We start from the raw sequence: 16,515 nt of genomic DNA, 5'->3' as shown, positions 1-16,515 counted from the left end.
GATTCTAGATATTAGACCTTTGTCAGGTGGACGGATTACAAAAATTTCCTCCCACTCTGTAGATTGCCTGTTTCCTCTGATGATAGTTTATTTTGTTGTTTAGAAGTGCTTTATCTTTACTTATTTATTTATTTATCTATATTTTGAGATGGAGTCTCACTCTTTCATCCATGCTGGAGTGTAATGGTATAATGTCAGCTCACTGCAAACTCTGCCTCCTGGGTTCAAGCAATTATCCTGCCTCAGCCTCCTGAATTGCTGAGATTATAGGTGCTCATCACCACACCCAGCTAATTTCTTATATTTTTAGTAAAGATGGATTTTCATCATGTTGGCCAGACCTCTCTCAAACTCCCTAACTCAAGTGATCCACCTGCCTTGCCCTCCCAAAGTGTTGGGATTATCAGCGTGAACCACCATGTCTGACCTCTTTAGTTTAATTAGATCCCATTTGTTAATGTTTGCTTTTCTTCTAATTGTTTTTGACATTTTTGTCATAAAATCTTTGCCTGTATCTATGTCCTGAATGGTATTGCCTTGGTTTTCTTCTAAGGTTTTATAGTTTTGGGTTTTACACATTTGTCTCTAATCTATCTTGATTTAATTTATGTACAGGTGTAAGGAAAGAGTCCAGTTTCAGTTTTCTACATATGGCTGGCTACTTCTTCCAGCACCATTTTTTAAATAGGGAGTCCCTTCCCCATTGATTGTTTTTGTCAGGTTTGTTGAAGATCAGATTGTTTCAGATGTGCAGTCTTACTTCTGAGTTCTCTGTTCTGTTCCATAGATCTGTGTATCTGTATTTGTATCAGTACCATTCTGTTTTAGTTACTGTTACCTTGTAGTATAATTTGAAGTTGGGTAAATCCTGTTGATTCTATTTTTCTAAAGAACCATGACTAACATAGGGCCATCTCATCTTATTTATTTTTGAGACACTTTGACACTAATCACTGTCACCTGTCAGTTTGGTGGCATGTACTAGAAGTCTACGGACAAAAACTCCTAAATTTCCCATAAAATAAATTTTGTCTATGAGTTTATTAATAACTATGACTTTGTCTAAGGATTTAGGTTATATAATCAAAAGAGATTTACATTATTTAATTGGACATGAAGACCTCCGGGCCCTTACTCATTTCTAATCATCCTTGGTGCCTAATTTAATATTCATAGAATCTAGTGGTATCTTTAAATACATCACCTTTCATTTACAGTATAAAAATCTGCATCTCCAGTGAAGGAATCCAGCAATTATTTGTTAATGAGATGAATAAAGTTCATGTGTCTCTTATCTAGTATAAATTCATTTTATATGAAAGGAAATGTGATCTGTCAACTCATTAGACCATACATATTTTTTCAGTGTGTCTCAGATTCTTCCATGTCTTCTTAATCATTTCTAAGATTGGTTTATTTATTTTGTTTACTTTCATTTCCTGACTCAAATTAAATATTCCTAAGACATATTATCCCTTCAAGCCCATACTATACAATTTATAGTATATTTGGAAAAGAAAGGATGATATTTGGCAAAGGCTTTTTTTTTTTTTTTTTTTTTTTTTTTTTTTTTTTTTTTTTTGAGACAGAGTTTCACTCCTGTTACCCAGGCTGGAGTGCAATGGCGCGATCTCTGCTCACCGCAACCTCCGCCTCCTGGGTTCAGGCAATTCTCCTGCCTCAGCCTCCTGAGTAACTGGGATTACAGGCACGTGCCACCATGCCCAGCTAATTTTTTGTATTTTTAGTAGAGACGGGGTTTCACCATGTTGACCAGGATGGTCTCGATCTCTTGACCTCGTGATCCACCCGCCTCGGCCTCCCAAAGTGCTGGGATTACAGGCATGAGCCACCACGCCCGGCCTTTTTTAATGTATATTCTTTTACACCTTAGATTTCCTATAACTACATGCTACTTATTTATCTTAAGAGGCACCATGAAATTTATTCCTCATGAGATCCTTTCCTATATAAGTTATATTCTTTCAGTCTTGAGTGATCGAAAGCAGAATTACAGGTTTTATCTATTGTAAGAAGGTGGCTCACCAGTTTGTTAGTCCACTGGGCCACTCTGAATTCTACTCTTCTTATGAATACAACTTATGTGCAGTGTTTCCTGGGAGATAGTGTTATAAATAGGCTTTGTTTTTTAACTTTTATTTCAAATTCAAGATTATAAGAGCAGGTTTGTTACATAGGTAAAATTATGTGATGGAGTTTGTTGTACAGATAATTTCATCACTCAAGTATTAAGCCTAGTACCCTTTTGTTACTTTTCCTGATCCTCTCCCTCCTCTCACCTTCCACCCTGCAATTGGCCTCAGTCTGTTATGTACCCCTTGATGTGTCCATGTGTTTTCATCATTTAGCTCCCATTTAGAAGTGAAAGCATGTGGTATTTGGTTTACTATTCCTGTATTAATTTGGCAAGCCTTCTAATAGTACATAGTGTCTTACCACAGGAAGGCTTGTAGGAGATCATAGAAAGTTCTAAATTTTATGTTTACAGTAACATAGTATGCTTTTATTATGTTTATGCTGATTGTTAAAATGGGTTTTGAATAGGAAAACATGTCTAAATGGATTTCCACCATGTAACCTTCTGTATAAATGAGTAGAAATAATTATTTAGTCTTCCCCCAAGATGTCTTGCGTCTGTATTAATCCTACAGCATATTCTCAATGAATTTAGTTTCTCACCTACTTTCAAATCAGAAATGAACTTCTTAACAGGGGGAATAACTTCATAAACCATTCACCAAATGGTCAACTTTTCTGTCATTTTTAGTTTCCATTTCCAGTATTTTAGGAAAAGAGGCAGCTATTCTAATAACAGCATTTTCCAGTTTAAATTTTAGGTTAGAGAAAATTCACATATCTGTAACAGAGATGATATAATTATTAATAGTCTCTGGTTATAAGTGACTGAAACTCAACTGAAAGTAGGCTGAACAAAAAAAGGAAATTACAAGAAGATGACTTTACTAGACTGTGGAATCAAGAAAGAATTCAAACTGTCCTTGTTACTGAGTCTCAGGAAGACATGGGATCAGGGATATGAAGATCCTTTTTATTTATTATCATTTTTTTATCTATAATTTACTCTAAATGCTTATTATAGTTTGAAGTCACTTGCCTGATGGAAAACATTGTTATTAACAATTCTCAGCATTGCATTTTAGTACTTTTACCAACAATAAAACGATTACTATTTTTTTTACAATGTCATATTGAAAAATTCTTTTAAAAAAGCTCTGTGGTTAGGAGTTTGGAGATACAATGGAAAATATCGGTTTTCATAGGGAACAATATATTTGGAGTAGAAGGAGAAGAAATTTTCAGAAAAAGGAAGTAGGTATTACTTCTATAAGCATGGTGGAATACAAGGCACAAAGTAGAAGCAACTTAAGATAGACTATTTTAGTGGAGTACCAGTCACACTGGCCTTATAGTTAGAAGATATAGATTTGAATCACAACTATACCACTTATAAATTTTATGCCCTTGGAGGGGATGTTTAATTTTTTATATTAAATTCACCCCCACAAGAAAATAATGATAATATCTACCTCACAATATTCTTATTAATAAAATAAGTTGTGGATGTGGTAGAGAAGAAGTTGAGGGACACATGATTGCTTTCCTGAATGATTGAAAGCAGGACAAAAACCTAGCATCACATACATGTACTCACACTCACAATTGAGCATTCAGACTGTGTTGCTCAGATGACATGGAGTGACAAGGATGAAAAAAATGATAAAGCCCATAGTTTTTCCTACATGCTCAGTTCTTTCCCAATCACATTTCTTAATGAAACAAAATATGAATAAGGAGTGCAGTGTTTAAGCTGGACTCTCATTGAGCAAAGCCTGAGGTAGATTCAGATGTGTGTCATTTATTAGTGAATGCTTTCAGGAGACAGGGAGCAAGAAAAAGTAGCATAGCCAAAGGAAGGAGGTAAGCAAGTGCACAGTCACAGCTGGAGCTTAGCTTTAGAAGCAAGAGGGTCAATATTTGCCTATGGCCTGCATCCTGGGGAGCAGGGGCCATTTTCTTCATGAGACATTTCCTACTGAGTAGAGAACACTCTGCAGAATGCAGAAACCATGAACAACAAGCAGCCAACATTCACAGGTGCACAGTTATGTAAAATTATCTGGGCAAAACACCAAAGACATAAACAGTATCTTCCATAGAGACCCCTCTCCTCTCTCACTGAAGTATTATTTTTTCTCTGATTAAAGTGTAAGTAAGACATAACCTCTCTCTTTCTAGGATATTTTAAATTGAGGGATGAGTCCCTTCCTAACGCATTAGACACATTTTAATCAAATAAGAAATGAAATTGTTGTATTTTTTTGGGAAATTTACACTTATAAAATGGAATCAGACTATATATGTACAGACAGCCATCATTCTTCAAAAAATGCATCAACCTATTTTTTGAGCCTTCAGACCTTGTTCATAGCAGAAGGAGAGTGAAGGAACTGTCTCTTCCACTAATTCAGACTAGTTATCCATGGGTAGATATCTTGGGATGGCTTCAACATCAGAGTTAACAACGAGGGTAGTAGGATAAGAATGAGAGCAAAATAGGAGGTACTGACTGTGTCTGTGTCTTCTCATTCATCCGTGATTCCTCTTCTCACATTTTTTGTTAAAAGTTTGTAGGAAGGAACTGTCTTGGGGAATAAATATGAGTTTATGGTCTTTGAGACAAACTTATGATCATTTGATGGAGAAAGGAGGAGCCAACTAGACTGTTGGGATGATAAGTGATTAGGTCACTAATCAAAGATTACATTTTTTTTTTTGCAGGAAAATTCCTGGACTTCAGTGTCCAAACTTATAGGTCCCCATTGTTTATATGGACATCTGCAGAGGAATTCATAAGAGTTGGAAATTGGATTTGATATAGTAAACCAAACTCTATTCCATTTCACTCAAACCAACTAATAATTTTATATTCTTATTGCTGTTCCTATCTGCTAACTTTATACCATGAAATAAACATGTTAGTTACATTATAGACACACCAATAGATGCCTAAGGTATTGTTATCACAATAACTTAGTGGAAATCTTAGAGAAATATTCAATATGCAGGAATGCAACAAAAATTTGTGCAAACTACATTTAGCTAAAGATTTGGGCTTAAAAAGATGCCTTAGGGAAATCTGAAACTCTATTTTAACATCTATTTTACCAAGATATATGAACATGCATGCTAGATATGACACTTCTTTGCTCTCCCCCTAAATATTAGAGTTTTTACATTCTGTGAGCATGACTGTGATGATCAGAGATCAGGTTCCAGTTCTACGGGTAGTAAAACGGTGAAGAATACCATTCCGAATCTGCTTGGTCTTGACACTATATATTATAGGATTCATTAGTGGAGGGAACAGAAAATAGACATAGCTCACAGTGAGGTGAACAATATGTGGAACCTGCTTTCCAAAACGATGAATCAGAGACAATCCAATCACTGTGACATAGAAAACCAGGACACAGCAGATATGGGAGACACAAGTATTGAAGGCCTTGGGCCTCCCCTCTCTGGAGGCAATGCTCAGGACAGTCTTGAGTATCAACACATAAGAGATTAGGATAATCAGAGAATCCAGCACGAATATAAAGACTACAAGTACAACTGGGTATAGTCGGTTGAAGGTGGTATCAGCACAGGCCAGTTTAATGACATCCTGGTGAAGGCAGAATGCATGTGAAAGAAGATGGGAGTGACAATAGGGAAAAAAATAGAGGGGCATGATTGGGGGAACAACAGATACAAATCCTCTCATCAGAACTGCCAGTCCAATCTTCATTATTCGAGTGTTAGTAAGTATACAGGTATATCTAAGAGGGTTGCAGATGGCAATAAAACGATCATAGGCCATGATGAGCAGAACACCAGACTCCACAAAGGAAAGTGAGTGTATAAAGTAGGCCTGGGAAAAGCAGGCTGCACTTCCAATCTCCCTGTGATCCAGCCAGAGGACTCCCAGCACCGTGGGCATTGTGGTCAGGGTCATCCCCAGGTCGGTGGCAGCCAGCATGGCGAGAAAGAAGTACATGGGTTCATGAAGACTGTGGTCTTCCTTAATGAGAAGGAGGAGGGTGCCATTGCCGAAAAGGACAGAGATATAGATGAAAAAGAAAAATATGGAAATCCAGTGATGAGTTGCCTCCAAGCCTGGAAAACCAGTCAACAAGAAGGAAGGGGAGCTGCTGTTGGACCACATCCTGAGCTTATACATAAGAAATGTCTTTCTCTTTCTGTTGTTACCACAATGCGCAGTTCTAACTTCAAGGTAGCACTTTGAACATATCATTCTCAGAATTTTTTCCTGAAGACAATAATGACATCAATATAAGTGATTGTTTCTCAAAATACATTCTTAGGGTTACCCGTAGTGTTTAACTGCACGTTCCTGGTGCTATCTCCTACCTACTTAATCAAATTCTTGGAGTTTCAACTGTTTCTATGCATTTAAGCATTCTCTCCAGAAATTTTTTTATGCAAACTTCAACTTCTAAACTGTTTCCCTTAACTACGCAGATTTTAAAGAATACGTATTCTATGGGGCATTCAAGTGGATTTCAAGGAACCCAACACTAACTTTTTTCTAGTCTACTACCTAACCTGTAACTGCTTTCACAGTAGTGATCCTTAATCCACATTTTCTTGTATATGAAGACTCATCTGAATTATCAGCTGAAGTCTCCACAGCCTAAGAGGGAAAAGTGTGGGAAGAGAAACTCTTCCACTACTACTGTAGCTTAGGAGCAGACATTGAGAAAGAGACACGTGACCTCCTGATTTCATGGACTAGTGATGGGGAACAGACATTCATGATTAGTGTGAATTACCCTCTTGCTGGAGCCTGCAGTACTACTCACTCCTTGTGACAATGGCTCAGTCTAATAGTTAGATAGTCATAGACTTTTTGGCTGGAATAACTGATCAGGACAGCCAAAGACATCACTGAAAATAGTGTATCTCTTTCAGTTTAAACATCTTACTTTTTTTTATTTACAAGTAGTGTATTTTTCTTTTTTAATTATGTTTCTGTAGGGCCACTGAAGTAACTCCCTAGAGTCTGATCTCTTTCATTTCAAGCTCTCCATTTGTATTTACACAACCATCTTCCTGGTTTCCTTCCCTTTATCCTCAGCCATAGGCTTCTGAATCTGATCTCCCCAATATTGAGTGAGAACTATTTCACTGCTTAAACAGGGTGCTGTCTTTTACTGAAGGGATTAGTCCTTTGAGAAGGCTTTACCATCCCTTCTGACACTAAACTAGGGGCTTCTTGCATATTGACATGGTGTTTATTTGCTTTGCTCAACATTTTGCAATGTATCTAATATGTGGCTAATATACATTCCTTAATTCACCTAATATGTTTGAATACCCATCATGTAACAGCCATGACATTTAAAGCTCTCTGGAATTAAATGGCAATAAGACAAAATCCCTATTCTTAGAAACCATAAATAAAGTTGAAAAATAAATAAGACAATTTTAAATAAATATAAGTACAAGTTTAACATAAAACAGTACTACTTAATGGAGATAAATTCAATGATATTGTATACAGGTTAGGATAGCAGTTTGAGGGGCTTAGAACTCCACCTATGAAGAGGTTCCTTTTGAGCTGAGACCTGAATAACAACAAAAAAACCTGACCATATACAGATCTAGAGGAAGACTGTTCCAGAGGGAAAATCAGCATGACTAGAGTTTGGTAAGAAAACAGGTGTAGGACAATACAATAGATAATGTCAAAGAAGCAGGTAGGAATCAGGTGTCACAGAGCCTTATGGACCACAATGGGATTTTTTGTTTTGTTTTGTTTGTAGTGTAAATGTAGTAAAGACAACATTTGCAAAATAGTGATGTGATATATTCTGATTTGTATTTTTAGATTACTCACTTAGACTGCTATGTGAAGAATACTGAGCAAGAGGGAAGAGATGAGTTAGAGAGCTACTTTAAAAATCCATATGAAGAATGATGGTGACCTTGACCAGGAAGAAACAGGGGAAATGAAACAAAGAGAAAAAATAGACCACTATAACAAACAGACACATTTTTGAGGTAGTGTCAAGATTTGCTGATATATTAAAAATGGGAGTGAGGAAGAATGAAATGAGGTTTCACCTAGATTTCTGCTAGCGCAAATGAAAGAATGGTAAAGCCATTTACCCAAAAAGGAAGTCTGAGGAGGATCCATATCTACTTATGAGGAAATCAAGAGTTATTCGTAAATATAGCTGAATTAGAGCAAATCCATGCCTTGCTTTTTTTTTCTTGTCACATACCAGAACAGCTTCTTCAAGTTGTTTTTATCCTAAATTAAAAAGATGGTCTTATTCAAATGTACCCCTTCAGAGTTTCTTTGTCAGCATAAGTCACTACCCTAAAAATGCCACCAAAGAAAATGATCCTCTTACCTTCCACCCATACAGATGAGATCTAACTGTAATCGTTTCAGTGAAGAGGTTCCAGACAACTAGGCATGAGGCAACAACTTAGCACTTTTGGCTTGATGTTAAGGAATAAAAAATTGAAAGAATCATTTTTCAGCATCCATATTCTGTCCTAAGACTAAGAGACATAAACCAGAATTCAGTGCCTATTGAAATATATAATGAGTGGTGTATATTCTCCAGTTACTAGATGCAAAGATAATCCAGCTCAGCTCCTCCTCTTCTGTGTTCTACGTACAACTTCCTTTCTCTGTAAACACCCTTACTTCTCTGACCTTTCAGCAATAATATCCTTTAACCCAATCTCTCACTGTATCTCAACTTTGTGCAAAATTCCTTGCTATAAAAGAATATGCAGCACAAGTGATGAATCAGTACAGGTAAAGCTAACAAAAGTGTAGGGGAATGATTGCATTTTGCCAACAACCTGCAACTTAAAGTTTCCCCTTCTCCATTCCCAAGAATTCCATGCAGGCGTACTTTGTAATGCAGCTAGAATAGTGATCTATAGAATCACTCTACTTCGTTTTGTGGAAAATTCACATGTCTTCAGCTAGTCACTGCTCTTGGATTCTCAGAAGAAAGACCATGAGGAAAGAGACAAAAGCTGAGGAAAAAATATAGGGAAGGAAAGAGATTACAAAGACTGAGGATAGAACCAAGAAGAAGTTGCTAAACTGAACACCTAGAAAATCAGATAAACTTCTGCCATTTACAGCCATAATTTTTTTCTGCTTTGTTTGAAAAGTAAAACCTAGTAGAAGAAAGAGATGCCTTCCTGTACATACATCTCTTAGAAAGGAAAGGAGACATATGGGAAATTGAACCATATTCACATCACTGAGTACAGAAGGTCTTAGGTACTTGGAATTGCTTTTGAAGTGCTATCAACTTCAGGCTGAGATCTGTGGACACATAAAGCTGTGCACTATTGAGATCTTTTACTTCTTTTCTTTATCTCTCTCTGGAGCACTTATAGAGGAATCTCCTAGTACACTCTTTACACTTCTGGAGGTATTACACCATACTCCCCTGTACCATAGCTTGATTGATGATGAGTAGGAGCAGGGTTATCATGTCTTACCTAAAGGCTCAGATCCTGTGGTTCTTTCATGACACCTGATAAGTGAGCCAGTCACTGAGGTTATTAATAAAGACAACACCTTCCCAGGTGTCTCCCTTTTATAGCCAACTTAGATCTTAAGAAATATTTACTCTGTATTAACTCCTTCTATGAGGGAGCTGGAACACTTAATTAGTCCCCCAAGCTCTTAAATAATCTTTTTCCAAATAAGTTACTGGGCTAATCAAGCCACTGGTAGGAGCTTTATGTGTGGGGAATCAGAGAGCCTGTCTTTATTGCCCCAGCAGACCCCGGTATCACCTTTGGGAGGCAATTTATTCCCTGCATTTACTTCAAAGGTGGAATGTTTCCCAGTTTATTTCAAGAGGAAGCTATACATCTTCTTGGCCTACATAACCTGAATTTCAATAATATATCCTGGTTGGTTTATATCAGAGAAAGCTTGAAAGCAGAGAGCTAGATGGACTAGAGTCAATGTGATAAAATATAGGCAGCCTTCTCTAGAACCCAGCGTGAACCCACAATCTGTGGTTATCACTATTCCCTTGCTGAGTTTAGCTCACCAGGAGTTTTCTCTTTTCCAGGGAATGCAGCAGGCATGCTTATCACATGGTGCTTCAGCCAAGCACACCACGTCACTTTAGTCCCAGGGTCTATAATATTTTTGGTTTTCCCTCCAATCCTGACAGGAACCACTCTGCCTGCTACTAGTTTTAAGGGGAAATATACAAATATACACAAATATGTAAATATATAAATATATTACCACGAGAACAAATTTCCTTTCACCAAATAAATTTTTCAGCTGTTACCAAGCCATGTTGTAATTAATGTAATGCTCAATGCAAATCCAAGACTCTCACTAGCTGTTACGAATTGAATCATGTCCCAACCCAAAATTCATATGCTAAAGTACTCACCCCTAGTACCTGAGAATATGACTGCATTTAGAGATAGGGTCTTGAAAGAAGTAGTTAAGTTAAAACAAGGTCAATAGGGTGCATCCTAATTGAATATGACTTGTGTCCTTATAGGAAGGGGAAATTTGGATATGGACAGATACAAAGGGAAAACCATGTGAACACACAAGGAAAAGATGGCCATTTACAAGCCAAGGAAAGAGGCCTAAGAAAAAACCAAGCCTGCCAACACATTGACTCTGGAATTCTAGCTTTCAGAACTTAGAAAAAATTAGTTATTATTGTTTAAATCATGCAGTCTATGGTACTTTGTTATAGAAGCCCTAGAAAATTAATTCTCCAGCAATGTAAACATGGGCAAGCTACGTACCCTTTTCAATACTGAATGTATATTTCAGTATAAACTTAATAAATATGTATAGAAATTAATGCTGCCTATTACAAAATGTTGATGATACACTTAGGCTAATAAGACATTCTTGGATATTTTCTCAGAGAAATGAACCCTTATGTCTATACAAAGATCTGTAGTGAGTGTTAATAAAATAAAATTCTGCTGAGTGAAAATAAGGCAAGGATTTCATCGATGTAGTTTTATTAAAATGTTAAAATTATTGATATGGAAATCAGATACCAGTACACATGCAGTAAAATGACTTCTTCAAAAACCCCAAAACACCTAGTGTTGTTAAAGATGTAACCAATTGAAATGCTGGTGAACTGTTAGTAGAATATATTTTTAACAAATTATCACTTTAGAAACTATTTGACAGTATCTATTGTAGATAAGCATATGTTTACCCGAGGAGTTATTCCCATGATGAGGCCTAATAGAAATTCATATGTATATGCACAAAAACAAACAATCTAATAAACATGTAGCAGAATTATCTAAGTAGCATTCTGTGACAGCCCCAACTATTACTCTTAACTGTCAAGAGCAGCAGAGTTAATACGGGGTATAATCATACAATGGTAATATTGTATAGGAATGAAAATGAACAAACTACTACCACACAAAAACACACAGATATTTCTCAAAAACATAATGATGAGCATAGAATCAAGACAGGAAAGAAAAGATAGACTATAATTCCACTTACATACAGGTGACAATTTAGTAATCTGGAAGGTGAATGTGAATGGAGTAGAAATTAATTTCTGAGATACTGTTAAAGTTCTATTTCTTGTTCTGGGTGGCAACTATGTGAGTGAACTTATTCTGCAACAGATTCAATGAGCTAGACCTTTATGATGTGTTCACATTTCTTTATGTAAATTAACCTTAATAATTTTTTACTAAATAACAAAAGGCTCATTTAAGACCTTCCTGCTCTGTATAATATACTTTCTCAATACTGTTTTCATCATTGTTGTATCAGTAACCAAATATTTAATTTAACTTATCAACCATCAAAATAAATTAAATCTCACCATTTGCTGAATGAGAAAAACAAATGCATTTGTGTGTTCATCATATATCCTTTATACATACATCTGTATTACTATTTACAGATGTTAAAAATATATATTTGCTAAGCAGAATAGTGTTCATGGGGTAGTGGTTTAATCTAGAAGTGAAAATTGCTCTCTCTAAATCAGAGAACTATTAAATTGCCTGTAAGGTCATCTATCTCCAATGGTAGAAATTGGAGAATATAACATTGATTACATGGTTTAATCACTTGAACATCTATGTGCCATAAAATTATGAAAGATAGAGTCTGTTTCTCATATAGTTCACTATACAATAAGGGAAGATAATCCAAAATGCAAATAATTAAAATAAGTTTAATTGGTTATGACAGAGATGACAATATTTGAGATGAATTGTTTATTAAATGTTGAGTGCCATTTCAAGTGCTTCCTGTTTAAACCATGCACAATAACTTCATGTGATGGCAATTATTATATGCATTTTAGAGGTAAGGACTAAGAAATATAGTGAGGTAAAATAATTCCAAAGTAGCACAGAAAGAGCCAGAGCCACAATATAGACAAAGCATTCAACTTCCAACAGAGGAAAGGCCATTAGCAATGTAATGCCTGTCCTCCACACCTTAGTCGTAACAATTAAAAATGACTTCTTGGCCAGGCACGGTGGCTCATGCCTATAATCCCAGCACTTTGGGAGGCCGAGGCGGGTGGATAACAAGGTCGAGAGATCAAGACCATCCTGGTCAACATGGTGAAAACCCATCTCTACTAAAAATACAAAAATTAGCTGGGCATGGTGGAGCAGCCTGTAGTCCCAGCTACTCTGGAGGCTGAGGCAGGAGAATTGCTTGAACCCAGGAGGCGGAGGTTGCGGTGAGCCGAGATCGCGCTGTTGCACTCCAGCCAGGGTAACAAGAGCAAAACTCCGTCAAAAAAAAAAAAAAAAAAAACAAACATGACTTCTTGCTCTGTCTTCTTAGGAGAACCTAGAGATTGAGGATGTAGAGAGAAGGGTAAAGCAAAATCAAGGACTAGAAAGGACTGCTCCCTTCTCCTGGGATCCAGTTCTCTGAGACAGGGCTGTGGGCTCATGTTGGCTGCAGTCAGACATCAGCACTTGGGGAAAAAGAGTGTGATGGGAGAAACTCTTTACTTTACCAAAATGGATGTCCTGTCCTCCTTTCATTTTCACACATTCCTGATTTTAAGCACAGGGACTGGGAGTTCTCAAACACAGCTAGAAAAAAGTGCACCCCAAGAACTCCTCTGGTCCAGATCCCTAACTGTTCTACTTTGACTTCCTTGTCCTGATAGAAACCACTCTCCTAGCAACGGTAAAAGCCAGGACACAGACAGAGATCTTGGGTTGTGCTGTTCAAAGCCTAATACTCCCAAGGCTGAGGGCACAGATAATAGATAAAAGATGGAAGGAAGGAGGTTGGGGGGTGGGGCGAGGAGGGAGCAGAGAATGGAGGGAGGGAGGGAATAATAATTATCTAAATCAGGAATAGTCTCTGGGGAGGAGCTTCTAAAATAAATGTTCCTACCAGTCAGACTTATGTGCAGATTCTGAAAAGATGATGCCCAAATCTTTCATGAAGCTAAAAATGTGAGATGCATGACTATGAAACTGAAGAATGAAAGAGAACAAAATTTCAAGTCAGTGAGGATATTTAATGATTCTTTTCTATAAGGTCTCATTGCAGGAACCAAGGCAGAGAGACAGGGAAATTGAAGCCAATTTCTCAGCAAGAGAAGAGTAATAATGTTGTCTGCCAAGAGTAGCTGTATATAGTGAGCATGGGTCCTAAAGACTCCCTGACATCCTAAACCTTGGTTTCTTTGATAGTTATCTCTTCAAATATAAAAAACGTAAAGCATAGATTCTGGAACACATGAGACAAAGAATTCTGGAAGCAAACCCGAGCATGGGTATTGACTCAGGTATGAATTATGGGGTTACATCAATTTTTCTCCTCCTGACTGATTTCTGTTTTCCATTCTAACCCTGAGAGTCCCCTTGCCCCTGACCCCATGCCTGTTACCCTAGAAGCCCAGATAACCACCAAATATGGAATCATCTCTTCCAAATTCTTGAAGGAGGTATACATCTGCAATCATCAGAGTTTCAAATGCTTTTTAGAAAAAGTCACTATCTGACTATGTGACTTATAAACCAATTCAAAATTAAGCTTAGATGCAGATTGGGTTATGTGTGCCTCTGGACCAAGGATAAAAAACAGAGATTCACGTAGCAGTGTGACTATAGCACCTGGAGAAGTTTATGTTGTATAGTAGGCATCCACTATTCTTCCTCCATCTTCTTTTGCCTGCTTTATTCTACTCACACTGGCAGCTGATTAGATGACACCCTCCCAGATTTAGGGTGGATCTGCCTCTCCCAGTCTACTGACTCAAATGCTAATCTCCTTTGGCCACACCCTCACAGCACACCCAGGAACAATACTTTGCATCCTTCAATCCAATCAAGTTTACACTCAATATTAACCATTACAGGAAGGATAAGAGACAAAGGTAAGAGGGTTAAAAAAGGGATGGAGAGATGAAGTGCTTGAGTTAGAAAAGAGGATCAAGAAACGTGAAGGAAAAAAGCTGAGGGGAAGGTGAGAGAGCATGTAAAAGTTGACATCTGAATGGGCTCTCTCTTAGGTGTCTGCAAAGAGCTATCAGTTTGTGTGGCAGAGTTTGAGACTTTGAGAATTAGTTTCTTATTAATAAAAACTCAAGTCTATTCTATGACAGAGAGCCTGGGAGGTCAGTAGCTGCAGGAATGAGGCAAAAGTTTTAGATGTGTATTCATATCTCACCAATCATCTCATGTATCACAAAAGCAACCGAGTGAATCAAGTGAAAGCACTCAGTTTTTCAGTATGAAAGCCAATAAGACAAACAGCTATGGTAAGGATTCTAACCCAAAAATGAGGTGTATATTATGCCCCTGTGCAATACTTGACACAGGGTAGAAATTCAATAATTATTTTTTCCTTACATTTGCTTCTTAGCTTTATTTTCCCTATCTTCTTCCTACTCCTGTTTTCTTTTTATTATTTATTTACTTATATGTTTATTTAGGAGTAATATAACACAATTAACTAGATTAAAGTTCTGTATTACCTTTTCCCTCCCAGCTTTATTTAGATGTACTTGAAATTTGCTAAGAAAGCAGGTCTCACATATTTTCACTACCAAATATATTGATATTATTATGTGAGACGATAGATGCATTAATTAGTTTGATTATGGTAATCATTTCACAATGGACACCTACAATAAAACAACAAGCTCTGTACTTTATTACAATTTTTATTTGCCATACCTGTTTCTTTAATCCTGCATAAGCTGAGTATTGTCTGAATCTTTCACTGGCAGGTGAATTAAGCAATATCTCACTTTTTGAAGACAGGGTTGCTTTCCCCACAACAACCCTCGGTCCCAGTGCCCCAGGCTCAATGTCGCTTTTAGCTGTGTCAGAAGTTCCCACACTGACTCATCACTCTTTTCTCCTTTCGCTTTCCCACCGAGATATATCACCTTTTATCTGCTGATTAGAGAAACTGTAGCTTAATATTTTTATTTAAAATCAAACGCAGACTCCTAAAAATCCCATCATCATCCTATATCTGTTCCCAAAGATTCCATTAAAAACAATGAAATCATTTGACACACCTCTGGGTGAATAATCCTGACAGGTACCCACCAGAGAAAGGGAAAGGAGGCTCTTCTCTGAAACAATAACAACAACACAAAAATAAAAAAATTATCTACTCTTTACAAAACATTTCCCCACACTTTGTGTCAAGAGAATGATTGAGAAAACAGAAATCACTAGTATGGTTTACTGGTTTTGTCACTGAATGTCAAGATTAAATGACTTTCCCATGATCATTACTGTTAGAAAGAGCAGAACTGGAACTTCAACCAATTCTTCTGAATATGAAAGTCCAGTAATCTTTGATTCATTAATTTCGTGTTCAGAAAGAGGTTTTGTAAGTCATGCATAAATTTACATCGATATGTTCTTTCTATAGTATACGAGATGTATAGTCCAAACCAACCACAGGGGATTGAGGGCCCCCTATTTTCTCTGACTCATGCCACCAACACATACTTTATGTATTCTCAGATGTTGGCTGCCTGGACCAGCTGAAATCTTAGAATTCTAATGAATCACAGAGCCTTCTCACTTTGGTTAAATCCCATCAGACTCCAAAGCTGTAAAAAAAAATCTCATTGATCTTACCTAAGTTACCAATTTTTATATTTGCATCCCCAAGTAAGTGATATGCAACAGTAGTTTTTTTCTGATGCTGTTATCAATTGGTGCCTTCAAATGCTTATCATCAAATCCACATTTTGTTGCTTATTCTTAAATCTATATTATGAAAATTTGAGCTTTTTGAAGCAACACACCAATAACTAGGGTAACAAAGCTGGGTGATATAGAGTTCTATGTGCTTTGGAAACACACACAAATAAGTTGCTCTTTTATGTTACTTTCTAGCTACCCAAAAGTCTCTAGAGTTTCACCAATTGAATTTTTCCTCCAGACATATTG

The 16,515-nt window shown here is 37.0% G+C and overlaps 1 protein-coding gene across 3 annotated transcripts in view; it reads right to left on the bottom strand.

Annotated features, from left to right (window-relative positions):
• Positions 1–2,962: 2,962 nt before the first annotated feature.
• Positions 2,963–16,515, bottom strand: part of LOC108288375 (olfactory receptor 51B5) — a 30,042-nt gene continuing 16,489 nt past the window's right edge. Inside the window, exons 2-5 of one of the 3 annotated variants that reach the window (XM_037730950.1) lie at positions 10,146–10,289; positions 8,979–9,105; positions 8,463–8,553; positions 2,963–6,352 (exon numbers count right to left, since the gene is read on the bottom strand). In XM_037730950.1, coding sequence (XP_037586878.1) covers positions 5,309–6,337 — 1,029 coding nt within the window. In that variant the 5' untranslated portion in view covers positions 6,338–6,352; positions 8,463–8,553; positions 8,979–9,105; positions 10,146–10,289 and the 3' untranslated portion in view covers positions 2,963–5,308. Of the gene's footprint in view, positions 6,353–8,462; positions 8,941–8,978; positions 9,106–9,582; positions 9,720–10,145; positions 10,290–16,515 lie in introns of those variants that run through there. The other 2 variants (XM_037730951.1, XM_017507284.1) reach the window with 2 other exon arrangements.

This window comes from Cebus imitator, unplaced genomic scaffold (assembly GCF_001604975.1).
Source record: "Cebus imitator isolate Cc_AM_T3 unplaced genomic scaffold, Cebus_imitator-1.0 Scaffold370, whole genome shotgun sequence".
NCBI classification, from domain to species: Eukaryota; Metazoa; Chordata; class Mammalia; order Primates; family Cebidae; genus Cebus; species Cebus imitator.
Note: the sequence above shows the minus strand (reverse complement) of the source record. Positions and strands in the feature narration are given on the sequence as shown.